This window comes from Thamnophis elegans, chromosome 1 (assembly GCF_009769535.1).
Source record: "Thamnophis elegans isolate rThaEle1 chromosome 1, rThaEle1.pri, whole genome shotgun sequence".
Classification (NCBI taxonomy): Eukaryota; Metazoa; Chordata; class Lepidosauria; order Squamata; family Colubridae; genus Thamnophis; species Thamnophis elegans.
The window spans coordinates 180,217,730-180,244,813 of NC_045541.1; the positions used below are offsets into that span (position 1 = coordinate 180,217,730).

Sequence of the window (27,084 nt, forward strand, 5' to 3'; positions counted from 1 at the left end):
CTTCCTTCCTTCCTTTCTTTCTCTCTCTCTCTCTCTCTCTCTCTCTCTCTCTCTCTGTGTGTGTGTGTGTGTGTTGCAGTGGTGGGTTTCAAAAAATTTTTGGAACCTCTTCTGTAGGTGTGGCCTGCTTTCCGGGTCCATTGGTGGAACCTCTTCTAACCGGTTCGGTAGATTTGACGAACCGGTTCTACCGAACTGGTGTGAACTGGTAGGAACCCACCTCTGGATTTATTGCCATATATTTTAAAAGATGAAACAGCATATTAGATCTAAATGTCATGTTGCAGGATAGGACAAAAGGCCATAGTACTAGGAAACTAAGTATTATAGCAAAAAAACAAGAGACAGCTCTAACGTGGGGGAATCTATTTGCCTGGCAGACGGGAAATCTGCTAGATTCTATGTAATCCTGCTTACGTTATTATAAGCGATCTTGAGTCGCACAGCCTTGTCTTAACTAGAAAGCCAGCTTACAACATTTTTGGCAACGGCGTCGGTAACGGCTTACGCATCCGCATCTCCTTCCTAACAGTTTCTTGGTTCCGTTGCTGGATATTAGGCAAAGCCTTCCCAAATTTTCAGAATGATGCTTCCTCTGTTTTCTTCTGTAGGCGAGAGCCAGCTGTTAAAATAATAATCGCCCTTTAGTGATTCAGACTTGACAGTGGAGCTACGTGATTAAAGGAAAGGCAATAAACTGTGATACAGATAGAACGACTGTAAAGTGGGTATCAAGGCTTAAAAGCAGGCTTATTGCCTTGGTCTGGCAGGATTGTCCTAGTTTGGCACCTAAATCCAGACATCCCTGCCAACTTACAGGAGAATCTTGGAAAAATAGGATTTAATTGCTTGAAAACACAATAGTCCTAGCTGCAAAGCAGAGTTTGAAAGTTTTCTTTCAAGCCAGCCTGGACTGAACAAAACAAATTATTGATTATTGTTAATTTTAATCGAAATTCTTTTCAAAATGTTATTGCTAATCTAAATTGAGTTTGTTTTTTGGATATTCTACTTGATTTTTTAAAAACTTTTGTAATATGTGTTGTTTTTTTTAATGTTGTACGACGCCCTGAGTCCTTGGGAGAAGGGCGGCATATAAATCCGATAAATCCAATCCAATCTTTCCTGAGGTGGGAGGGGGAGCAAATAAACAGGGGGTTTTTTTTGGTGCAAGGGTTTTTTTGGCCACATCAGGGCTGTGTTTGACCTCGAAGGGCAAGATCGGGCGTGGCCATGATATCCGTTTGACACGGGCTCAAGATGCATTTTTTTCCCCCTTTGCACTCAAAATAGCTATTCCAGACAAAAGAAGATTTACTTTCTGGCATAAATAGTCTCAATTCCATAATGTAGAACAGGGGTAGTCAACCTTTTCATACCTTTTCATACCTGCCGCCCACTTTTGTATCTCTGTTAGTAGTAAAATTTTCTAACCGCCCACCGGTTCCACAGTAATGAAAATGTTTTTAAATACTGCTATGACATTTTTTTTAAAAAATCAATTAAATTTTTAAAAAAGGAAAATGCTTCAGTATTGGACAAAACCCCTACCACCCACCATGAAAGCTGGAACTCCCACTAGTGGGCGGTAGGGACCAGGTTGACTACCACTGATGTAGAAATTAAAAACATAGTCTCCAGCTGCTAGAAGGCGTGACTCTTTTATATAGGAGCAGAGCATAAACGAACTGACTATTTCTCCAGGTGTCTCTAAAAACTGTCTGCCCCACTGTCTGCCAATCTTTTTTTTACTACCTCTGGTACAGCCGTAGAGGAGGACTTAATATTAGTAATAATTTATAGTACATTACAAGTACCCTGTTTCCCTGAAAATAGGACTTCCCCAGATAATAAGCCCAATCGGGCTTTGGAGCACATGCATTAAAATAAGCCCCCCCCCCCAAAAAAAAATATTGCAACACAGCAGCAGCCACGAGGTCACCACGCTCTCCACCTCCTGCACCTCAAAAATAATAAGACCTCCCCGAAAATAAGGCCAAGTGCTTATTTCGGGGGTCAAAAGAAAATAAGACCCTGTCTTATTTTGGGGAAAACACAGTATATTATGTCCACAGTATTTCACTGGTCTACTAATTTAGTCACTCTTACTGGCTGGAAACCCCTGGTGGACTTTTTGCTGAAAAAAAGAAAAAAATACCTCTCCTCCCAAGACCTCTGATAGGCTTTGTGGTCTTCCTTCTTTAAGGGAGGTGCTAGAACGTAATTTTGGGAGGGTCCACCTTCCCTCAATGGCCTTGGGCTATGGAAGACTATGGGCCCTCCTCTGCTCCTCCCTTTATGATGGTCCCAGGTTGGATCGCCTGGAATTTTGCAGCTGGACATTATTTTTATGGGATAACCCTGAGATCGGTTTATGCAACACTCTGCTGGCCAAAACCTCCGTGACCCGACAAAAGCGCGCACGACAAAACCGCGCCGACAAAACCGCGGTGCGAAACTCGCGATGTCATCAACGCGCCAACAACAGCGCGCCAACAACAGCGCACCGACAGAAGCGTGATTTAAGCTAAGGTAAGGGTTAGGGTTAGGGTAAGGTTTAGGATTAGGGTTAGGGTTAGGGTTAGGGTTAGGTTTACAGTGCGCTTCTGTCGGCACGCTGTTGTCGGCACGCTTCAGCGCTCATTCGTCGGTGCGATTTAGAACTCACGGTTTTGTCACCGCGGTTTAGTCGGGCACACTTTTGTCAGGTGCCCTTTTGTCGGTGAACCAAAACCTCAATCTCCACGGCCTCCTGCAGCACTCTGCCAGCTGAAAATGGTCCATGGGGGGGGGAGGGACTTATGAGGCTCCTGCATGGCCCATTTTGGCCAGCAGAGGCACTGCAGACCGATCCTTTGATATCTCCAGGCCCATTGGGCCAGATTTAAGCCCACTGCAGGCTGGATCTGGCCTACGGGCCTTGAGTTTGACACCCCTGGGTTAGAGTGAGCTACCTACCCAAGGCTGTTCATAGACTCACCTGGTCTTTTCTTGAAGTGCCATAAGATCTCTGGTGGCATTTCTTGGGGTTGGGTGCCTGCTGAAATCGTGGCGCATGGCCAACGCCTTGAAAAGCATTGTCAGGATCCTCCCTCACAGGACGAGAACCTCCCGCCATGCGGTTAAATTCTTCATCGGTCTGAGAGAAGAATGAAGTTCCATTACCTTTTGCTTAAAAGGAGGCTTTCTAGGGCTTAAAAGTACCGCTTGATAAAACCTTTGTTGCAGAAAATGCATGACCTGTAAAAACCGCGCTCAACTAAGCCGCGCCCGATTAAACCGCGTCGCTGATGTCATCAACAGGGCGACAACAGCCAGCGCGGAGAAAGGGCGCTTTAAATAGCGCTTTGAAAGCAAGCCGATTCAACTTAAGGTAAGGGTTAGGTTTAGGGTTAGGTTTAGGGTTAGGTTTAGGGTTAGGTTTAGGGTTAGTTTAAGGATTAGGTTTAGGGTTAGGTTAAGGGTTAGGATTAGGTTTAGGGGGGTTAGGTTTAGGGGTTAATTTTAGATTTAGGGTTTACAGCGTGCTTCTGTCTCCGCGCTGTTGTCGCCCTGTTGATGACGTCAGCTATGCAGTTTAGTCGGACGCGGTTTAGTCGAGCGCGGTTTTGTGGTGGAACCCAGAAAATGACAGGCTTTAGACTTCTCGGGATACAGGAAAAGTTTATTTGACAGCCAGGTTCAGAAAGCCAGCCCATGGCTTAGCATTGCAAGTTCTGAACCACCTTCATTATCAAAGCATGCATTCTTATACATTCTCAAAGGCAGCGCAACACGGAAACACTTAGCACATTTCTTAGTGGTTACCTTGAGGAGAGAAGCCTTATAAGGAGATGGGGGTCTTACTTCTCCTTCTGTTGTGGAGTACGTGTCATTAACGAACTTTAATTGAACCTAGGACTTTTAACATAGATTTTGACATCTTGTGGTTAGGCACAGGCTTCCTGTTCTTTTGCAAGTTCCAAATCTTGTCTATGTGGCTTTTAATATAGAAGTAAAGGGGCCCCAAGAGGCTGTCCAGCCAGACCCAGTAGGTTTCACACTTAATGTCCAAATCTCACTTGACGTCCTACTTTACCTTAGTAACATCACACCTGGAATAGAGCATCCAGTTTTGGTCACATTACAAAGAAGATGTTGAGGCTTTGTAAAAAGTGGAGAGAAGAACAACTAAGATGATTAAAGGCCTGGAGACTAAAACATGAAGAACGGTTACAGGAACTGGGGATGTCTAGAGTAGTGAAAAGCGTGACCCGTCAAAACCGCGGTCCACAAAAGCGCGCTCGACGAAAGCGCGCATTTGACATCATCACAGCGCGACGAAAAAAATTAAAAATTGAAATAAAAATAAAATTAAAGCAAGCCGATTCACATAAAGGTAAAGGTTAGGTTTAGGGTTAGGGTTAGGGTTAGGTTAAGGGTTAGGGTTAGGTTTAGAGCGTTAGGGTTACGTTTAGCGTTAGGTTAAGGGTTAGCGTTAGGTTAAGGGTTAGGTTAAGGGTTAGGTTAAGGGTTAGATTTAGGGTTAGGTTAAGGGTTAGGTTTAGGGTTAGGTTTAGGATTAGGTTTGGGGGGGTTAGGGTAAGGTTTTCGCTTTATTTTTACATTTATCGATCACAGTGCGATGTTTTCTGTTATGATTATTCTACACTATCATGCTCATATTTATAAAGCTCAGTGCCTGTGTGAAAGGTAAGGATGACTACTGCGTTTGTGGTGCAATCAGAACATTGCGTGTCTTGAAGTTGTTTTAACGCAAACCAAAGATGCCTTTTAAAAAACAAGTTCACATCATATTCTTATGCAGGCCAGTGCTGTGTGGGAGGTAATTTAAGGTGGTTCTGACAAGTGTCGTCGGCATCTTCATATCCGGTCACATGGGCGGCAAGCCACTCCCATCCAGTCACATGGGCAGCAAGCCACTCCCATCTGGTCACATGGGCAGCAAGCCACTCCCATCCGGTCACATGGGCAGCAAGCCACTCCCATCCAGTCACATGGGCAGCAAGCCACTCCCATCCGGTCACATGGGCGGCAAGCCACTCCCATTCAGTCACATGGGCAGCAAGCCACTCCCACAAAGGAGGCCACACCCACAGAGTAGGTTCGAACAATTTTTGAAACCCCACCACTGCCCAACATGCATAAGCTTTGAATCTGTGATATACTCCCAAGTTTGCTTACCCAATCACTAAAGTCATTCAGCCCCTGCCAATAGGAGTGTTTCCCTTCATCAGCCTCACGGTTGTGCTTCTCAATCATCTGCCGATTCTTCTCCCATATGGCTCTCCGTGCGGGCTCTTCCTCCTAAGGGAGCCAAGAATAGACGGGCTAAATTCTCTCCTATCTCAAAGCATCGTTTGTGGGTGGAAGAACAGCTTAAATCTTAGCTTCTCAAAATGGATCTGGTTTATTCGGTTTTTATCCCACCTTTTATTTTTAAAAGTAACTCAAGGCGGTCAACATACACAATACTCCTTTCTCCCAATAGTGGTGAGATTTTTGTTCAGCAGGAGAGTAGAAGGCCTCCGAGTACCTATCAAGTGTTTTCCCCAGCTCTGATACTCTTCCCCGTGTAAGAGTATCAACGTCTACATATTCTCTAGGTTGGGGCATGGATTGAAACAGAATTGTAAGATCCTGAGCAAAGCCCGCAATAATCTAGAAAAAGATGCAGGGAAATAGAAGACAGTCCTTCAGAAAGGAAGTTTGTGCCTTCAAAGATCAAGTTTACACCACATCTCTTTTTTTGTGCCATTGGAACTTTCTTTTAAAAAGCAAAAAGGAGGAGGAGGAGGAGGAGGAGGAGGAGGAGGAGGAGGACCACCTTAGAAGCATTGAAACTTAGAATTACTGAAAGATAAATTAGACATTCATTTCTTTGAGAACAAAGCAAACTCACTTCGGTGTATACTCTCTCATGGATCTCCTTCCAATTTCTCCAGGCTTCTTCCAGGGCCGAATCCTGCGCTACGCAACACACTTTCAGGTGAACCATCCAAGTAAGCAACATCACCCAGCTCGAGAGCATTGTTGTCTTCTAGAAAAAGCAAAGAAAGCTCTTTGTTACCTGCTTCAAATCAGCCAAATCCCCCCGATATCACCAGGTAAAATCCCTGCCATGAAATTGGCACCTTTCTCGGTGTCTCCTAAGTCCTACAGTCCGTTTCCAAAACCCTTTTCTAATTTCCTGGACAAACAAGTATTTAGCTTTATCCTTCAGCCCCGCTGCTGTAACAGCATCCACAAAGAGACTTTTTGAGTTGTGAAATCTGCCCGCTAACCTTGAACTCTTGCTCTGCGTTTGAAAGGGCCCGTCTTAATGAGACTCCGGAGAGTTTCCCGAGAGCCTTTATGCGCCCTCCTTCAACCTATCTGCCAGGATAAAGCGCATGTAATTTAGGACAGTTGCATGCCCTGTTCGTGGCTGTCTGATTCACCAACTTTGATCTTCTTCTGAGGATGGGAACATCAGGAGGGCGTGAGAGCAGCCAATTGTTAGTCTCCGCTAGCCAGCTGAAAATCCTCCTCCCCTGTTACTCCGGGATATTTGTTGGAATTTGGGACGGGGAAGTGAGGGGGAAGGAAAACACAGCTTTCCCTGCTCCCTCCTGGTTCACATCAAAAAAAAAATGAATGGACTGGCCAGGAATCTTGTTTTTCTTCCCCTGCGCCACTCCTGTGAGTTATGCGTTACTCTCAGACAGAAACTGCAGCCAGGAGAATTGGCAGGAAAAAGATACACTAGGAGAGATGGGAAACCGAGATACTCGGTCAGAGGATAGATAGCACGTGTGACAGAAGGGGAGCCTGAATAAATAAACTTCTCGCAGTGAAGAATTCAGAGGAAGTTTGAAGCACTCCTGTTGCTGCTGAGGGACGGGGGGGGGGGGCAGTGCAGATCTTTGGATGAAGCCCCATCCTGGGGGTGGGTGGAAGAAGGAGGGAGGGAATGAGAGAAAGAGGAGGGGGGAAGAGAAACAACAATAACAGTTGGAAGGGATCTTAGAGGTTGTGTAGCCCAATGCCCTGTTCAAACAGGAGACTACCATTTCAAACAAGTGGCTGTCCAATCTTTGTCTTAAAACCACCCCAAGTGATAGAGCTTCTGGTGGCAGGCTGTTCCACTGGTTAATTATCCTCACTGTCAGGAAGTTTCTCCTTAATTCCAGGTTGCTCGTCTCCTTAGTTAGTTTCATCCGTTGCTTCTTGTCCTTCCTTCAGGTGCTTTGGAGAATAGTTTGACTCCCTCTTCTTTGGGGAAGTCCCTGAGATACTGGAAGACTGCTATCATGTCACCCCTGGTCCTTCTTTTCATTAAACTAGACATACCCAGTTCCTGCAACTGTTCTTCATGTGTTTTTGTCTCCAGTCCCCTAATCCTCTTTATTGCTCTTTCAATAAATGTTAATAAACCTTCAAACCTTCAATACAATAGCAGAGTTGGAAGGGACCTTGGAGGTCTTCTAGTCCAACCCCCTGCCTAGGCAGGAAACCCTATACCGTTCCAGACAAATGGCTATCCAACATCTTCTTAAATACTTTCAATGTTGGGGCATTCACAACTTCTGGAGGCAAATTCTGTTCCACTGATTAATTGTTCTAACTATCAGGAAAGTCCTCCTTAGTTCTGAGTTGCTTCTCTCCTTGATTAGTTTCCACCCATTGCTTCTCCTTCTACCCTCAGGTGCCTTGGAGAATAGGTTGATTCCCTTTTCTTTGTAGCAACCCCTGAGATATTGGAAGACTGCTATCATGTCTCCCCTAGTCCTTGTTTTCATTAAACTAGACAAACCCAGTTCCTGCAACCGTTCTTCATAGTTTTTAGCCTCCAGTCCCCTAATCATCTTTGTTGCTCTTCTCTGCTCTTTCTAAAGTCTCAACATCTTCTTTTTTTAATATTGTGGTGACTAAAAGTGGATCCAGTATTCCAAGTATGGTCTTTACCAAGGCATTACAAAGTGGTCCTAACACTTTGTGTGATCTTCATTGGATATATGTAGCCCAATAAGTGTCAAAAAATGTCTCGGATGGCTCATCATTAATCAGTGCTGATTTGGGCAGTAAGAGAATGTGGGGGTCTCTATATCCAGGTCTCCAACCCTATTCATATTCAGCAGTGGTGGATTTCAAAACTTTTTAGAACCTCTTCTGTAGGTGTGGCCTGCTTTGTGGGAGTGGCTTGCCAGCAATGTGACTGGGTGGGCGTGGCCAACTTGTAAAATGTGGTGAAACTCACTTAACAACGCTCTTGCTTAGCAACCAAAATGTTGGCTCAGAAACTCTGGCATTTGAAGCACGCAAGTCTTAAAGCTGTCAAGTTACAAGACCCTCACACCCCTAACCTTTTAGAAGAAAAAAACCCAGGGGTGTTCAAACTTGACAGCTTTAAGACTTGTGGACTTCAACTCCCAGAATTCCTCCTCCAGTCATGTTGGCTCAGGAACTCTGGCACTGAAGCACGCAAGTCTTAAAGCTGTCAAGTTACAAGACCCTCACACCCCTAACCCTTTAGGAAAAAAACCCCAGGGGTGTTCAAACTTGACAGCTTTAAGACTTGTGGACTTCAAATCCAGAATTCCTCCTCCAGTCATGTTGGCTCAGGAACTCTGGCATTGAAGCACGCAAGTCTTAAAACTGTCAAGTTACAAGACCTTCGCACCCCTGACCCTTTAGGAAAAAAAAACACCCCAGGGGTGTTCAAACTTGACAGCTTTAAGACTTGTGGACTTCAACTCCCAGAATTCCTCCTCTCGGTCTTCATCTTGATGATGTGCGGACGGGGAGGGTGGAGAGGGAGCTGGAACCGGTTCTAAACGGCACGGTAGATTTGTGGAACCTCTTCTAGAGAAGAGCTTAGAACTGGGAGGAATCCACCCCTGATATTCAGTGACCTAGCTTTGAAAGGCCGGGGAGGGGTGGGAAGCCCAATTACAGCAGCTGCAAGCACTTGAGTGGGGTGGAGTGTAAATTCCTTGGAGAAGTAGGAGAATGCATCATTCTAGCTTCACAGTGCAGTCTTCCCAGTACCAATTAGTTATTAATGAGATTAATTTTAAGCATACATGCCACTTTTTCACAGCTTAAGTTTTTGGTTCACATGGAACAGCTGATTTGTATTTGTGTTTATTTGTATGCCGCCCTTTTCCCTGGGGGGGACTCAGGGCGGCTCACAATCCAAATGATGAAATCAAGGCCTGGTGACCTCATGGGAATATCCCTGCCAGATCATTTCCCGGCAGTGTTCTCTCTCACATGGTGGTCAACCAAAATCACCTTGGAAGCCCACAAATAAAAGATTATGGTACATGTTGCCTCCTCCTGTTGCCTTGACGGTACCAGTGGTGGGATTCAGCCGGTTCGCACCTATTCGAGAGAACCAGTTGGTAACTTTCTAAGTAGTTCAGAGAACCGGTTGTTGGAAGAAATCTTATTTTGGTTTTTCCCACTTTGCAGGGCTAATCCTGTAAGGAAGGCAGGAAGGAAACATTCTGGTGTTGTTTCTAGCCTAATCCTTATTGCCCTGCTTACAGAAACTGCCTCTCCGGTTAACCCTTATTACCATTGTAACAACTAAGGCGAAGTGCCCATCGACCTGAGTGACATTGACTTGCCCACGCCCACATGATCACATGATCACTGAGCCCCGCCTACCCAGCAGGTCATTAGGGCAGAACACTGGTTGGTAAATTATTTGAATACCAACACTGGATGGTACCCATTCCTGTTTTCCAAATTTATTGCCATTTGTAGTTCTAGAACTGGTGTACTAAAATAAGGAGTAGCATAGGTGGAAAGGACTCTAGAGGTCTTCTAGTCTAACCCGTTGCTTACACAGTACAGCCTAAATCATTTCAGATAAATGGTTGTAATCTTCTTCTTTAAAACTTCCAGTGTTGGAGCATCTAAAACCTCTGGAGACAAGCTGTTCCACTGATTAATTGTTCTTCATAAATTTCTCCTTAGCTCTAGGTTGCTTCTCTGCTTGATTAGTTTCCACCCATTGCTTCTTGTCCTGCCCTCGGGTGCTTTGGAGAATAGCTTGACTCCCTCTTCTTAGTGGCAACCCCTGAGATATTGGAACACTGCTCTCATATCACTCCTTTTCATTAAACTACTCTTAAAGGCCTTCTCAACTGGTAGTGAACACCACATACTGTGGCATCGTCTTCCACAGATTGATGGCCTGCTTCATGGAGAAATACACTACATTTTCTTTCTGGTTTCTATCTTATTTCTTGTGAAAATTGCCAGTATAGTTTTCCATTAGTAAACAAGGCACCACCCCCTCAGAGGACCTCCTCTGCGATCCTACAGTCACTCAACTCCCTCAAGAAACTTGTATGAAGGTCACCAGAAGCTTTTTGGAAATCCAAGGATACAATTGTCAACAGTCGCTTCCATCCCATAATTTTTTGATTCTGTAGGAAGTTATCACCCAGCCCTCTGCCAGAAAAAAATGAAATATCCTAGGAAATATTGGAAAGGCAGAATATTTCTCTGGATGTGAAAAGGAAGAAACATGTTTTAAAAGACAGAATAGCTCCCTGTAGCTTCCTGCCCATCCCCACTTTGTCAATGGGCCATTAAGAAGGCCAAGCTAGTCCACTTTACATAATAAAGACTTCTCCGCTTCAGCTCCGGAGTGATGGGATTAAGGCATGATAATATTGGCCCTTTACCCAACTCGCCACATGACATCTGAGAACTCAACCAAACCTGGATTCAAAACGCAGCCTAGAGAGTTGCCCCTGCATGGGCCCATGGGAGCATGACAACCAATCAGAATATAAGCTCAAGATCAAAGGCCAGAGAGGGCATAAAACCAGGGACTCAGCTTCTCTTCTCTTCTTCTCCACCAACATTGAAGCATGTGATCACCTTTTCTGTTCAGGGCTCAAGCCATGTGGCCCTGTCCACCATTAAAACCATCTTTCCAAGCAGCCTCCATGTCTCCAGTGTCTTTTTCCCCACTTGGAGCTGAACCCAGAAGGACGTTTCTTCCAACAATACCTTGAAAGAACTCAGATCGATGTGGTTGGATCGATCTTGGTGACTCTTTTTTACTTTTTCCCAACTGGTTAAAGAACTGGCTGTTCATCCTCAACTGCCACTTTTTCCAAACCAGGAGATCAGCTGCCTGAGATGAGAGAGTTGACAACTAAAAGAGAAGACCTGGCTTTTAACTTTGAGTTCAGAGACTTAACATCTTCAAAAGGGTTGGCTCGACCCTTTCAGGAAAAGGAAATTAACCCTGCAGATCTAGCCATCTTCCAAAGCCATTTTCAAGTCCTGCTATATTACAACCAATAACTGGTTCTCTTCCTGGCTAGTGAAGTTGACAGATATATTTAGAACACGGAACATAGAATCCTAGAGCTAGAGGGAACCTCGGAGGTCTTCTAGTCCAACCCCCTGCTCAAGGCAGGAGACTTACACTATCTCCACGGCTGTCCAATCTCTTCTTGAAAGCCTCATTTAATGGAGCCCCCACAGCTCCAGGAGGCAAGCCATTCCACTGATTGAACATCTATGGAGATTCTCAGTCATCCAGATCATGGGTGTTGCAAAGGCATTCGGAGACTTCAACTCGTCCAGAATGCAGCCGCGCGAGCGATTGTGGGTGCACCTCGGTACACCCACGTTACACCTATCCTCCGCGAGCTGCACTGGCTACCGATTGGTCTCCGGATACGCTTCAAGGTGCTAGTCGTCACTTATAAAGCCCTTCATAATATTGGACCTGGGTACTTGAGAGACCGCCTGCTGCCAATTACCTCCCAAAGACCCATTAGATCTCACAGGGTTGGCCTCCTCCGGGTTCTGTCTACCAGCCAATGCCATCTGGCTACTACCCAGGGGAGGGCCTTCTCTGTGGCAGCTCCGGCCCTTTGGAATGAACTCCCTGCAGAGATTCGGACCCTCACCTCTCTCCAGGCCTTCCGAAAAGCCGTTAAAACCTGGCTGTGTCGGCAGGCCTGGGGTTGATGAGTTCCCTTCCCCTCTCGATTGTGTGTCTGTTGGTTATTTTAAAGGTTTGTATTTGTAGTTCTTATGTTTCCCTTCCCCTCTTGGGTTTGTGAGCCGCCCTGAGTCCTGTTGGGAATAGGGCGGCATATAAATAAAACGAAACCTGAAACCTGAAACCTAAAGGTGCTTTTTCAAAAGGCATGTGGGCTTTGTTGAAGGCGTTTCGCTTCTCTGAGAAGCTCCTTCAATTCTGAATGATGATGGGGGGGGGGGGGGGGGGACGGATGGAAGGATTATTTCTGACTGGATGAACTAATGAACCAATAGGAAGTAATCCATCCCACCATCTAGTCAGAACCCCAAAAAAATTTCTTGGATGAGAAGTAAAATGTCTTCATCAAGAAAAAGCATAGTCCAGTTGCTTTTTTTAAAATAAAATAAAAAAACACCTTTTGAAAATTCCACTTATTAATTGTTCTCATGTATAGCCAAGGCTGTGGTTTTCCCAGTTGCAATGGATGGCTGTGAAGGTTGGACCATAAGGAAGGCTGAGTGCCAAAGAATGGAGGCCTTTGAACTCTGGTGCTGGAGAAGAAGACTCCTGCTCTGAGTCCCTTGGACTGCAAGGCCATCCAACCAGTCAGTCCTAGAGGAGATCAACCCTGATGGCTCTTTAGAAGATCCTAAATCCTGAAGAGGAAACTCAAGGACTTTGGCCACCGAATGAGAAGGAAGGACTCCCTGGAGAAGAGCCTCATGCTGGGAACGATGGAGGGCAAAAGAAGAAGGGGACGACAGAGAATGAGGGGGCTGGATGGAGTCACCGAAGCAGTCGGTGTGAGCTTCAATGGACTCCAGAGGATGGTAGAGGACAGGAAGGCCTGGAGGAACATTGTCCATGGGGTCGCGATGGGTTGGACACGACTTCGCAACTAACAACAACAAAATGGTTCTCATGTCAGGAAATGTCTTCTTTCTTCTAGTTGGATCACTAGAAAAATTCTACCCGTTATTTCTTATCCCGCCCCCACATGCTTTGGAGGAATAAAACAATCCCCTCTTCTCCGTGAGAACTTCTCAAGTCCTGGAAGACAGTTATCATCTCCCTCTAAATCTTCTCTTTGATAAGCTAGACATACCCAGTTCTCTCAGCCCCTCATCATACGATTCCATCTCCAATCTCCTTTTTTATACTGGGAGTGAGACCAAAACTGGATGCATTATTCCATGTATGGTCTCACCAGTGCAGTATAAAGCGGTACTATCACTTCCTGTGACCTTGATGCTATCCCTCTGTTCATGTAGACCAGAATTTTTATTATTTTTTTGGCAACTGGACAGCACATTGGGGCAGGCTTCCACATCTGGAAACAGAACGCCATTCTCCAGCAGCATGTAAAATAGAGGCAATTCAGATTTGCAGAGAGGATAACAAAAGCTGTGCTTGTTTCACTGTCTGCTTTGAGATCTCGGAGGTGCAGCAATCCACTTTAAAATTAATCTCAGATGTGCCTTGTTTTCCTTTGCTGATGATGAAAGAAACGTCCTTCTGGCTTCAGCTCCAAGTGGGGAAAAAGACACTGAAGACATGGAGGCTGCTTGGAAAGATGGTTTAATGGTGGACAGGACCACGTGGCTTGAATCCTGAACAGAAAAGGGGATCACAGGTTTCAATGTTGGTGGAGAAGAAGAGAAGGGCTGAGGGAGGGGCTTGCTAGGCTTTTTATAACCTGTTCAGTCCCACCTCTCTGTTTCCTGTTCCTGTGTAAGAAATGTATTCTGATTGGTTGTCAGACTCCCATGGGGCCATGCAGGGGCAACTCTCTAGGCTGCGTTTTGAATCCAGGTTTGGTTGAGTTCTCAGATGCCATGTGGTCAGTTCAGTAAAGGGCCAATATTATCATCCCTTTACTCCCATCCCACCCCCTGGGGCTGCAGTGGAGAAGTCTTTATTATGTAAAAGGGACTAGCTTGGCCTTCTTAATGGCCCATTAACAGTGGGGATGGGCAGGAAGCTACAGGCAACTATTCTGCCTTTTAAAACATGTTTCTTTCTTTTCATATCCAGAGAAATATTCTGCCTTTTCAATATTTCCTAGGATATTTCATTTTTCTGGGAGAGGGCTGGATGATAACTTCCCACACTGAGAACACAAAGGTGCTCCGGATTGCCAGTATCAAAATGTGGCCTTTTCTTGAAATGGCTGTAATAACAGAATCTTGCAAGTCTGATTGTGCAGTGGGTTGGACTAGAAGACCTCCAAGGTCCCCGCCGACTCTGTTATTCTGCATTCCACTTGTCTTCCTCCCCCTTCTTATATTGCAAAGAGCTGATAACCCAGCATTGCCCCGGTATGTATTTATAAGGGGGGGGGGGGAATATCCAGACCAAACAATTTCTAACGTTGGATTTTCTATTTTACCAGAAGCAACCCTCTTGTGGAGTATCATGAAGCTGTTATCATGGCAATGCCACTGTGCTGTACAGCAGAAGCCATTTTAAGGCACAACAGGCTGTACCTTAACAAAACACACACCCTGAGGAGCTTTAGGGGTGTCTTACCCCCAGAGTATTTTTTTCCCAGAGAGTAAGTCATCCATGTACCAAGTTTATAGATGAATAAAGCAAGTTTGAGCCACTTCCAAATATTATCTCACTGCTCTGGACTTTAAAAATAAAAATAGCATGGATATGTGTTCTGACCCCCCCCCCCATCCAACCGGTGAGTCATGCCAACACAAGCTTACTGTTAGCCACGCTTTATTCACAGTAATTACTCACAGACAAGACATTGGCAGCAACCCAGACTCCCACAGATAAGAGATACACATGAGCTTATCCAACCTAGTATAACAGTTGTGTCCTGCAAAAGGTCTCCTCCCAAAGTCTCTTCTTATATACTCTCTTGGGAGGAGCCAAATCACAACTACCTGGGCCTGATTATCTCCTATGAGTCTGTCTCCGTAATTGCTGCCTCCGCTTCTCCGCCCTTCTCTGCCGGGCATCCGGGATCAACTCCCTTTGCTCCTCCCCACTGCTCCAGTGCCTGACATCAGGGACAAACTCCCTTTGGCTTTCACCGCTGCTCCATGCCTCAGGCGCCTCCTGGTGGCCAACCAGCCTCTCTGGTCCCTACTCGGAGTCTGAACCCTGCCCAGGGTCCTCCACATCTTCCAGAGCTGACTCATAGGGTCTCTCGCTATCGGAGTCCGTCGGCAGCTCCAACAGCTCCTGCTGAGCCACAACAGATATGTTACTGTGTGTTCTGACCCCCCTCGTCCCACACCAACACACACTCTGAGCCAAAGATGAGTTACGGCATTTAATTAACAGACAGACAGGTCCTTGGCAGCAAACCGGCACAGACAAGCTTGGGCAGCGACATTAGTTCCTGTGTTGACTTCTGCAAGAGAGACGTGTGCACAAGCAGTCCTTTTATAGTCTGGAGAGGAGCCTAATGACCACCAGCTGAGTGCAATTACCTCCTGTAACTGCGCAACTGTTCCTGACGCCTATTAGCTCTTCGATGGCGTGCATCCAGGAACAACTCACTGCTGGCGTCTGGCTCACACTCCCTTGTCTCCTTCCCACTGGTCCAAGGCTCAGGCGCCTCCTGGTGGCCAACCAGCCTCTCTGCGCCCTGCTCTGAGTCAGAACCCTGTCCAGGGTCCTCCACATCTTCCAGAGCCAACTCATAGGGCCCCTCACTGTCGGAGTCTGGTGGCAGCTCCAACGGCTCCTGCTGGGCCACAACACTGTGCTAAGAAGTACTTACGTTGCAGAGCAAATTTGTACTTTACAATCCCCCTTTCTCTTCTACACTGTAGTACAACAATGTTGAACTTAGTCCATCTGTCGACCGAGATAATAAAACCAACATGGGCCTCCAAACGCAGGTAGTCCTCGACTTACAGCCACAATTGAGCCCCAAATTTCTGTGGCTGAGACATTTGTTAAGTGACTTTTGCCCTATTTTATGATCTTTTCTTGCCAAAACTGTTAAATGAATCACTCCAAGGGTTAGGTTAGCCACACAGTTGTTAAGTGAATCTGGCTTCCCGCGTTGACTTTGCTTGTCAGAAAGTCACAAAAAAGAGGATCGCGTGACCCCGGGACACTGTCATAAATAGGAGTCAGTGGCCAAGGTGGCTGAATTTGGATCATCTGACCATGTGGATGTTGCAACGATCACTTTTTTCAGTGCCGTCGTAACTTTGAACCGTCACTAAGTGAACTGTTGTAAATCAAGGACTATACCAGCAATTATTTGTAAGAGTGAGGATACTCGCACAAAGCAACATTCCCAAGCTTAAGGAGCCGCTACCAGCATTAAATACGAACTCCGTCTACAAGAATAGAAAGACTCAGATTACAGATGATTGAATGCCAGATAGGTTTCAAATGACTTTGCAGTTGGATATAGACCGAGCCAAGATAAGGTAAATATTGGTATTGTGTTTCCGGAAAATATGCACATGTGGTTTCTTGTCTCTACTGTATTAATCTGCCTAATGCTGCGTAGCCGTAACTAAGCAAACACAGGCTTATACAAATACTGCTTTTTGACAAGTGTGAGAAATGGCTAGGAGAGTACAATAGAAATAGAATAACAGAGTTGGAAGTAAGTAAGTAAAATCTTTATTACGGTCAAAGACCAGCAACACACATTAGTTTTTGCACCATACTAAAAAAATACTAACATTAAAATATAATTAAAAAGTATTGACATTAAAAGTGGATCATAACATAATGGTCCAAAGATTGTTAGAGGTATGTCCAGATAATTGGTACAGGATGGTGCTATATTTCTGTAGCCAATTTTTTCCTTATGGACATTGCAGCAGCACAGAACTTTGCCACTGCATATGTGGTAACCGGGTTAGTGTCCTGGAGGAGGAAGCATAGATAAAAATGGTCTGCGCTCCCTGGCAATCTCTCTAATAAGGGGAGAATATGTGCAGACCTACAAGCTCTGTATAGCTCACAGTGTAATAGAACATGTGAATTATCTTCCACTTCTCCTTTACCACATATACAAACCCGTTCTGCTATAGGTGTTCTCTTATACCTGCCCTGGAGGAGTGCTGAAGGAAGAATGTTAAATCTGGCTCTGGAGAAAGCTATTCTTTGTTTTGGGGAGATCAGGTCATTTAGATATCTTGCCGATTCCCACTATGGGAAGTTATCATCCAGTCCTCTCCCAGAAAAATGAAATATCCTAGGAAATATTGAAAAGGCAGAATATTTCTCTGGATGTGAAAAGAAAGAAACATGTTTTAAAAGACAGAATAGTTGCCTGTAGCTTTCTGCCCATCCCCACTTTGTCAATGGGCCATTAAGAAGGCCAAGCTAGTCCACTTTACATAATAAAGAGTTCTCCCCTTCAGCTCCGGAGTGATGGGATTAAGGCATGATAATATTGGCCCTTTACCCAACTCGCCACATGGCATCTGAGAACTCAACCAAACCTGGATTCAAAACGCAGCCTAGAGAGTTGCCCCTGCATGGCTCCATAGGAGTCTGACAACCAATCAGAATATAAGCTCAAGATCAAAGGCCAGAGAGGGCATAAAACCAGGGACTCAGCTTCTCTTCTCTTCTTCTCCACCAACATTGAAGCATGTGATCCCCTTTTCTGTTCAGGGCTCAAGCCATGTGGCCCTGTCCACCATTAAACCATCTTTCCAAGCAGCCTCCATGTCTCCCGTGTCTTTTTCCCCACTTGGAGCCGAACCCAGAAGGACGTTTCTTTCTTCACATATACACAATTAGGGTCCACGGTGCCGAAGGAGACACATTTTTTTCCAGGATTCTGCAGTTCTTGGTCTTTTTCACAAAAACCAATCTGTCTTTTGCTTCGTTTAGGATGAAGTAATAAATGGGCCGAAATCAGGAAAAGCACATCTTAGGCAGTGAAGAGGGAAAGAGACTCACCGTGATCACTCTGGCCTTGGGAAACGAATTAGAAGAAAGCTTCGGATTTCAAGCTCTCTTAGCTTGCAAAGTTCCACAGCTGCACCGTTTACTCACCCGGCTCTCTTAACTCCCTCCGACACTCCTTAGAAAACATGGGCTGGCTAAGGCCATGTGGGTTGGCATAGATGGGCAGGCAGGAAGTTGGGTTTGTACACACACATGCGCATGGGAGGAATAGAGTGAGTCATCCGGGAGTCAACATAGACAGCAATTAATGGGGTGGGTGAGTACTGGAAGCGATCTTGGAGGTCTTCCATTCCAGCCCCCTGCACAAGCAGGAGACCCTATACCCGTGATGGCGAACCTATGACACGCGTGCCAGAGGTGGCATACAGACCCCTCTCTGTGGGTACGCCTACCATGGCCAGCTGCTCTTCCAGGTTCCGTCACATCGTGACCCGTCAAAACCGCGCTCGACTAAACCGCGCCCGATTAAACCGCGTCGCTGACGTCATCAACAGGGCGACCACAGCCAGCGCGGAGAAAGAAGGGCGCTTTAAATAGCGCTTTGAAAGCAAGCCGATTCAACTTAAGGTAAGGGTTAGGTTTAGGGTTAGGTTTAGGGTTAGCTTTAGGGTTAGGGTTAGGGTTAGGGTTAGGTTAAGGGTTAGGGTTAGGGTTAGGGTTAGGGTTAGGGTTAGGGTTAGGGTTAGGGTTAGGGTTAGGGTTAGGGTTAGGGTTAGGGTTAGGGTTAGGGTTAGGGTTAGGGTTAGGGTTAGGGTTAGGGTTAGGGTTAGGGTTAGGTTAAGGGTTAGGGTTAGGGTTAGGGTTAGGGTTAGGGTTAGGTTAAGGGTTAGGGTTAGGGTTAGGTTAAGGGTTAGGATTAGGTTTAGGGTTAGGTTAAGGGTTAGGTTAAGGGTCAGGTTTAGGGTTAGGTTAAGGGTTAGGTTTAGGGTTAGGTTTAGGATTAGGATTAGGTTTAGGATTAGGTTTGGGGGGGTTAGGTTTAGGTTTAGAGGTTAATTTTAGGTTTAGGGTTTACAGCGTGCTTCTGTCTCCGCGCTGTTGTCGCCCTGTTGATGACATCAGCGACGCGGTTTAGTCGGGCGTGGTTTAGTCAAGCGCGGTTTTGTGGTGGAACCCCGTCACATGTATTTGCACCGGCCAGCAGCTCTCTTCCGGGTTCTGGAGCATGCATGCGCGCTGACCAGCTGGTCTTTGCAGAACGCGATGGAACCCAGAAATGCCGCTGGCTGCCATGCACACGCACACTGGCCAGCGGCTCTCTTCCGGGTTCTAGTGTGTCTGTGTGTATACTCCAGTTTCAGCACTCAGTGTCCAAAAGATTAACCAACACTACTCTATACTCTACTCTACTCTATAAGATTGGCTAAGTATTCCATCTCTCAGGCTGGGGGGTGAAATTATACGGCCCTCAGAGAGGGTCCGCAATTTGGGAGTCCTGGATCCACAGCTGACATCATTTGTCGGCTATGACCAGGGGGACCTTTGCCCAGGTTCGCCTGGTGCACCAATTGCGACCCTACCTGGATCGGGAGGCCCTTCAGACAGTCACTCACGCCCTTGTGACCTCAAGACTGGATTATTGTAATGCGCTCTACATGGGGCTGCCCTTGAAGAGTGTTCGAAGACTTCAGTTACTCCAGAACGCAGCCGCGCGAGCAATTGTGGGTGCACCCAGGTACACCCACGTTACACCTATCCTCCGCGAGCTGCACTGGCTACCCATTGGTCTCCGGACCCGCTTCAGGGTGCTGGTCGTCACCTATAAAGCCCTACATGGCATCGGACCTGGCTACCTGAGAGACCGCCTCCTGCCGATTACCTCCCATAGACCGATTAGATCTCACAGGTTAGGTCTTCTCCGGATTCCATCTGCCAGCCAATGTCGGCTGGCGACTCCCCAGGGGAGAGCCTTCTCTGTTGCAGCTCCAGCCCTTTGGAACGACCTCCCCATGGAGATCCGGACACTTACTACCTTCCCGGCCTTCTGCAAAGCCACCAAGTCCTGGCTGCTCCAGCAGGCCGGGGGGCTTGTGAAATATCCAGCCCCATGAAAATTGTGAATGTTGTGTTTTTTTTAAGTGTTGTTTTGTTGATTTATCCCCTTCCCTTGTCTATTGTAAGCCACCTGGAGTCCTTCAGGAGTGGGTGGCATACAAGACCAAATAAACTAAACTAAACTAAACTATACCATTCCAGGCAAATGGCTTTAAAATCTCCAGTGTTGGGGCACACACAACTGCTGAAGGCAAGTTGTTCCACTTATTTTGTCTCATGGTCAGGAAATTTCTCCTTGGTTCTGGGTTGCTCCTCTCCTTGATTAGTTTCCACCCATTGCTTCTTTGTTTTCCAGAGAACCAATCCCCTGCGGCTATGTTGATCAAACAGGTTTCTTATTTTTCATTGGAGTCTTTTAGTTTTTCTTTTTTTTGTCTGTTTAATATGTTTAGCAACTATTTTATCCTGTGCTGCAGAAAAAAGGTCACTCTAAAAATAAAGAATATTGAGAAGGGTCCTTGGCACTCTCTGAGCTTGGTTGTTTTCTTGCAGATGTTTCATAACTGAACTGGGTAACATCATTAGTGATGAAACATCTGCAAGGAAACAACCAACCTCAGTGAACACCGACGAACCCTCATTTCAACCCTGAGCTATAAATATTCTTCTCCTATTGATTGAGAAAGGTTTGTGTACTTTGGTGTAACTCAAGAAAAATTCTGGCTGGTCCGAAAGTAGTGGGTTACCAGAAATTATTACTGTTAGTTTCACTAACCCTTCTAAGTTCCACCCCACTGCTAACCTTGACTGGTCTTATACAGCCTAAATGTTGGAGGTGTGGTTCTCTCGATGCTATATATTATCATATATTGTGGACCTGCCAAAAGGTTAAGGCATTCTGGATAAAAATATGATGGGTTATGCAAAATATTTTTAAAAGAAGGATAAAGTTTACTCCTCAGTTATTTTTACTAGGTATATGTACTGACTTTACAGTGGTAGGGACTAACTTGATTCTGCACCTAATAACTGCAGCAAGACTGTTGGTGGCGCAATACTGGAAGAAGGAAGACTTGCCTACAATCCAAGAATGGACATTGAAAGTCACAAACTTAGCCGAGATGGCTAAAATATCGGCATATCTTAAAGATCACTCAAATGAGAGATATAAACGAGACTGGAAAAAATGGATTGACTATATACAAAATAAATATGGGACCAAGAAATTCCAGTTAGCCTATACTTAAGATCAGGAATGATTTAAACTGTTAAAAGTCAGTTCAGTAAAAAGAAGCTAGGGTCAATGTAGAATGTCATTAATTTCTTTATTTCTTTTTTCTCAATAGATTTTAGACTGTGTTAGTTAAAAATCCATACCGTGTACGGGTTCTGGGAAGTCAGGGGGGGGAAGGAGGAGGGGGGTTGGGGGTAGAGGGAGGGAGGGGCATACAAAAAAATTGTACTTCAATGTTTTAATGATTGACGAATGATGAAATATTTGTGTTTTTTAAAAGAAATAAAACCTTATCTAAATGAAGAAAAATTCTGAGCTTTACTTCTGCGGACTAGTATAATAATACAATAGCAGAATTGGAAGGGACCTTGGAGGTCTTCTAGTCCAACCCCCTGCCTAGGCAGGAAACCCTATACCGTTTCAGACAGATGGCTATCCAACATCTTCTTAAAGACTTCCAGTGTTGGGGCGTTCAAAACTTCTGGAAGGAAATTGTTCCACTGATTAATTGTTCTAACTGCCAGGAAATTTCTCCTCAGTTCTAGGTTGCTTCTCTCCTTGATTAGTTTCCACCCGTTGCTTCTTGTTCTACCCGCTTAGAGAGGGCTGGAAGCCCTATGAAGCGGTATATAAGTCTAACTGCTATTGCTACTGCTATTGCTATTCTGCAATTTTCCTCTCACACATTACCCCCTCCAAGTTAAAGGATCCCAAATTATTTTAGCCTTTTCTCCTGGGGAAGATGTTTGAAGCAACCCCCTCCCTTCCCAGTCATTTAGTCTGACATCTCCCAGGCTTTTGCCAGCAATATAATAAGCCCTGTTCAAACCGGGCAGTCAGAACAGGGCAAGAAACGGCACCCTGCATGGAATGGATTGTGGCTTAATCGTGCCTTAAAAGGGTCTTGGGAAACTAAGCCAGCGGGGAAAGAGTGAGAAAATAACAAGGAAATGATTTGGTTTGGATGCTAATTGTCCCCTGCTCCAGGGAAGTGGATTTTAATGAATGTTTCCTTAAACCTTCCCGCTGTGTGAGGCTGCCATGCTGTGGCTTCAAGCAGACAGAAATGCAGGGTTTGTTTTGTGTGTCTTTCTGCCCCAGTCTCCCAACGGGGATCTAGCAGAATAATTGGATGACAAAGTTGGAAGGGATCTTGGAGGTCTTCTAGTCCAGCCCCTTGCTCGGGAAGGAAATCCTCTCCCATTCCAGACAAATGACTGTCCAATCTTTTCTTAAAGACCTCCAATGTTGGAACACCCCACAACTTCTGGAGGCAAGTAGTTCCACTGGTTAATTGTTCTAACTGTCAGGAAATTTCTCCTTATTTCTAGGTTAGATAGCAATAGCAATAGCAATAGCAGTTAGACTTATATACTGCTTCATAGGGCTTTCAGCCCTCTCTAAGCGGTTTACAGAGTCAGCATATTGCCCCCAACAATCTGGGTCCTCATTTAACCCACCTCGGAAGGATGGAAGGCTGAGTCAACCCTGAGCCGGTGAGATTTGAACCGCTGAACTGCAGATAGCAGTCAGCTGAAGTGGCCTGCAGTACTGCACTCTACCCACTGCGCCACCTTGGCGCAGATATCTCCTTGGTTAGTTTCTATCCATTGTGTCTTCTCCTGCCTTCTGGTGCTTTGAAGAATAGGTTGACTTTGATCCCCTCTTCTTTGGGGCAGCCCCTCAAATATTGGATCCCTTTTGTTATGGCATCCTTAGTTCTTCATTAAACTACCCAGTTCCCGTAACCGTTCTTTATATGTTTTAGCCTCCAGTCTCCTAATCATCTTCGTTGCTCTTCTCTGCGTTCTTTCCAGAGTCTCCGCATCTTTTTTATATCATGGTAATCAAAATATTATGGTAATGTATATAATGTGGAGTTGATATGATAAATAATAATTGGATATGAGAAGGGAAGGTTGGAAATATTTTTGGACCATATACAAAGGTTATTAATCACAATAATTATCACTATTAAAAAATAAAATAAAACTATATACAGTTAAATGTTAACTAATATGGGGAAAATGTTACGATATACGATATAATTACATAAAGAAAGGAGAATGATAATAAACTATATATATGGAAGATGGAATTTTTGGTATTAAATGTTATGGATGTTTAGCTGAAACAGGATATGAGGATTTGATGTTAATAGAGGATTTTACAAACAAGTAAATGAAATGCTAGCATGTGGTTATGGATTAAATCTTTGGCATAGTTAAGGATGAAAGATGTTTAAATAACTGTAGTCAACTAAAAGTGGAGGTATGATGATGTCAATATGGTAAACATTTGAGATATTTGAATTCATATGAATGAATGGAAGAGATGCACCAAAACATGTTGTGACCAGCTGATATACTTTTTTATAATATATACCTGAGTTTTTTTTTCTTTTTCTCTTTTGTTTTTCCTTTTTTTTCCTCTGCCTTGTTTTTTGTTTTTTTGTCTTTTTTGTGTTTTGATTTTTTCTTTCCCCTCTGGTGTGGGCATGTGTTGTTTATGTAACAAAATAATAATAATTAAAAAAAATTAATAAAAAAATATTATGTTATCATGGTAACCAAAACCAGATGCAGCATTTCAAGTGTGGTCTTAGCAAGACATGATAAAGTACGGCAGGATTAACACTTCGTGTGATCTTGATTCTATCCCTCCAGCTGGGACCTCCTTTCTCCCAGTAACAGGGATCAATTCAAGGTTACAGTAGAGTCTCTGTCAGTCAGAGAACTGTCAGAAACAGGCTCATCAACCTGACAGACCTCCCCAAGATTTCGAAAAAGAGTTAAAAACAGAGCGAAGGCAGATGTTTTATTGCTGTGGATTGTGAAAAGAAAAGCAGCAACACAGTGAATTTTTGTACAGATCCTCGGCTTCACCATGCAAGGAAATTATTAACCAAGCTTATTTATTTATGTATTTATTTATTTATTTATTTATTTATTTATTTATTTATTTATTTATTTATTTAGTAGATTTATAGGCCGCCCAATCAAAAGAAAATAAGTGTCAGCACCTCTCCATTAAATAATTAGGAAAGAAAGACCACGAGACTCCATGTGTGGAAATCAAGTGTACTTTTACTAATTAAAAATGATTAAAGGCATAGCGAAGCGAAATCTGAATATTTAGGCTCAAAAGCGATTGATATATAGAATAGCCCATTCCCCACCCCTTGGCATCACAGATACAGTCCAATCATAATTCTCCCAAGTGTCAGGTGCAAGATAACTTCAAAAGGCATCACGAAGATGGAATGTCGGTGCCGTTAGTCCTGGCGGGAAACTCCCACGCATGCGTAGTCCGATCAACCGGTGAACTCCAGAACCTTCCTCCAGCACAATGAGTAACCCCTCCCAAATACCATGCCCTCCCTCCCCGTTTCATGGCAGCCGAAGCAACAGCAAAGCAGAGGCTGACATCCGGCCGTCCCCCGGAAAAAGGTGGTCAGGCCTGGAAAACAAGAAAACACAAACAAACAGATGAACAACAAAACACAGAAGAGAGAAGGGGGGGGGGAAGAAAAAAAATCAAGGCTTGTCAGGATAAGCAGAATAAAACTGTCGAAGCAGCCGGGGGGCACGAACATGGGACTTGTCCACCCATTCCGTATGAGAGGGAGGAAAGTGCTTCCAAGCCACTAAGTACTGGACCCAATTACGCAGCCGGCGAGAGTCCAGTATTTCACGAACTTCAAAATGTTGTTCACCGTCAACTAACAGGGGAGCAGGTGGAGGGTCGACAGGCGGACGTAAAGTAGAAACACGAACAGGCTTAATGAGGTTAACGTGGAACACGGGATGAACACGGTGGAGATGCTTGGGCAGTTGCAAGCGAACGGAAACAGGATTGATGATTTTTAGGATGGGAAATGGACCAACATACTTAGGCCCCAATTTCCTCGATTTCTGTGTGGTTTGAAGGAATTTGGTGGACAAGTAAACCAGGTCACCCTCCCTGTACTGATAAGGTTGCGCACGCTTCTTATCCGCTTGTTTTTTATGAGCACGATGCGCAGCATCCAAAGTAGCAAGAGTCAAAGGCCAAACATGGCTCAGGCGTTCGCTCCACTCAGCGACGGAAGAAACTTGCGGTTGGTCACGAGGCAGCTCAGGAATAGGAACAAAATCTTGACCAAAAACAACACGAAAAGGGGCGAAACCAGTGCTGCTATGTACAGAATTATTGTAGGCAACCTCAGCGTGCGGGAGCAAGTCCACCCAATCATCTTGCTGATAATTGATGAAACAACGCAAATATTGTTCTAAAACAGAATTAGTCCTCTCACAAGCCCCATTAGTTATGAGTTATGAGTAGTTTATTTATATGCCGCCCTTTTCCCTGGGGGGACTCAGGGCGGCTTACAACTCGAAAGTGAGGGAAAACAAACATTTAACACATGAGACAGTACATCATTAAAAGCGCAACATTCATACTATTCGGGTGGGTTACAGTCTTTAACCCCAGGCCTGACGGGATAGCCAGATTTTAAGGGCTGTGCGGAAGGTCTGGAGGGTGGTGAGGGTACGAATCTTCACGGGGAGATCGTTCCATAGGGTCGGAGCTGCCACCGAGAAGGCTCTCCTCCACGTGGTTGCCAGTCGACATTGACCGGCAGATGGAACTCAGAGGAGGCCTAATCTATGGGATCTAATTGGTCGAGTGGAGGTGATTGGCAGTAGGCGGTCTCTCAAGTACCCAGATCCACTACCATGAAGGGCTTTGTGGGTGACAAGTAGCACCTTGAAGCGTATCCGGAGATCGACAGGTAGCCAGTGCAGCTCGCGGAGGATAGGTGTTATGTGGGTGAAGCGAGGTGCACCCACAATCGCTCGCGCGGCCGCATTCTGAACTAGCTGAAGTCGCCGAATACTCCTCAAGGGCAGCCCCATGTAGAGCACATTGCAGTACTCCAGCCTAGAGGTCACAAGGGCACGAGTGACTGTTGTGAGAGCCTCCCGGTTCAGGTAAGGGCGCAACTGGTGCACCAGGCGAACCTGGGCAAATGCCCCCCTGGTCACAGCTGACAAATGGTGTTCAAAAGTCAGCTGTGGGTCCAGGAGGACTCCCAAGTTGCGGACCCTGTCTGAGGGGCATAGTGTTTGACCCCCCAGCCTGAGAGATGGAATACTTGCCGAATTAGTGGGAGGGAAACACAACAGCCACTCGGTCTTATCTGGGTTGAGCACAAGCTTGTTAGCCCTCATCCAGTCCCTAACAGCTTCAAGGCCCTGGTTCATCACGTCCACCGCTTCATTGAGTTGGCACGGGGCGGACAGATACAACTGAGTATCGTCCGCATACTGGTGGTATTTTATCCCGTGCCGCCGAATTATCTCGCCCAGCGATTTCATGTAGATGTTAAAAAGTAGGGGGGACAAGACCGAACCCTGCGGCACCCCACATGTTAGGGGCCTAGGGGTCGATCTCTGCCCTCCGACTAACACCGACTGCGACCTGTCCGAGAGGTAAGAGGAGAACCACCGCAAAACAGTGCCTCCCACCGCCACCACCCGCAGTCGTCGCAGAAGGATACCATGCTCGATGGTATCGAAAGCCGCTGAGAGGTCAAGGAGAACCAGGATGGAGGTGTGGCCTCCGTCCCTGGCTCTCCAGAGGTCATCGGTCAATGCGACCAAAGCGGTTTCTGTGCCGTAGCCAGGCCTGAAGCCAGACTGGAATGGGTCAAGATAACTAGCTTCCTCCAAAGACCGCTGGAGCTGAAAGGCCACCACCTTCTCAACAACCTTCCCCACAAAGGGGAGGTTGGAGACTGGACGATAGTTGTTAAGAACGGCTGGATCCAAAGATGGTTTCTTCAGGAGGGGTCTCACCACCGCCGCTTTAAGTGCGGGGGGAAAGACCCCCTCCCAAAGGGAGGTGGTAACAACCGCCTGGATCCAGCCCCGTGTCACCTCCCTGCTGTTAGCGACCA

At 45.6% G+C, this 27,084-nt stretch overlaps 1 protein-coding gene across 4 annotated transcripts in view; it reads right to left on the minus strand.

The window, feature by feature from the left end:
- Nucleotides 1–283: 283 nt before the first annotated feature.
- LOC116520466 (cathepsin L1-like) overlaps nucleotides 284–27,084 on the minus strand; it is a 52,053-nt gene continuing 25,252 nt past the window's right edge. The window contains exons 1-6 of one of the 4 annotated variants that reach the window (XM_032234932.1): nucleotides 17,906–18,051; nucleotides 15,961–15,967; nucleotides 5,903–5,998; nucleotides 5,185–5,307; nucleotides 2,981–3,139; nucleotides 287–622 (exon numbers count right to left, since the gene is read on the minus strand). In XM_032234932.1, coding sequence (XP_032090823.1) covers nucleotides 458–622; nucleotides 2,981–3,139; nucleotides 5,185–5,307; nucleotides 5,903–5,998 — 543 coding nt within the window. In that variant the 5' untranslated portion in view covers nucleotides 15,961–15,967; nucleotides 17,906–18,051 and the 3' untranslated portion in view covers nucleotides 287–457. Of the gene's footprint in view, nucleotides 623–2,980; nucleotides 3,140–5,184; nucleotides 5,308–5,902; nucleotides 6,038–15,960; nucleotides 15,968–17,905; nucleotides 18,052–27,084 lie in introns of those variants that run through there. The other 3 variants (XM_032234794.1, XM_032234728.1, XM_032234875.1) reach the window with 3 other exon arrangements.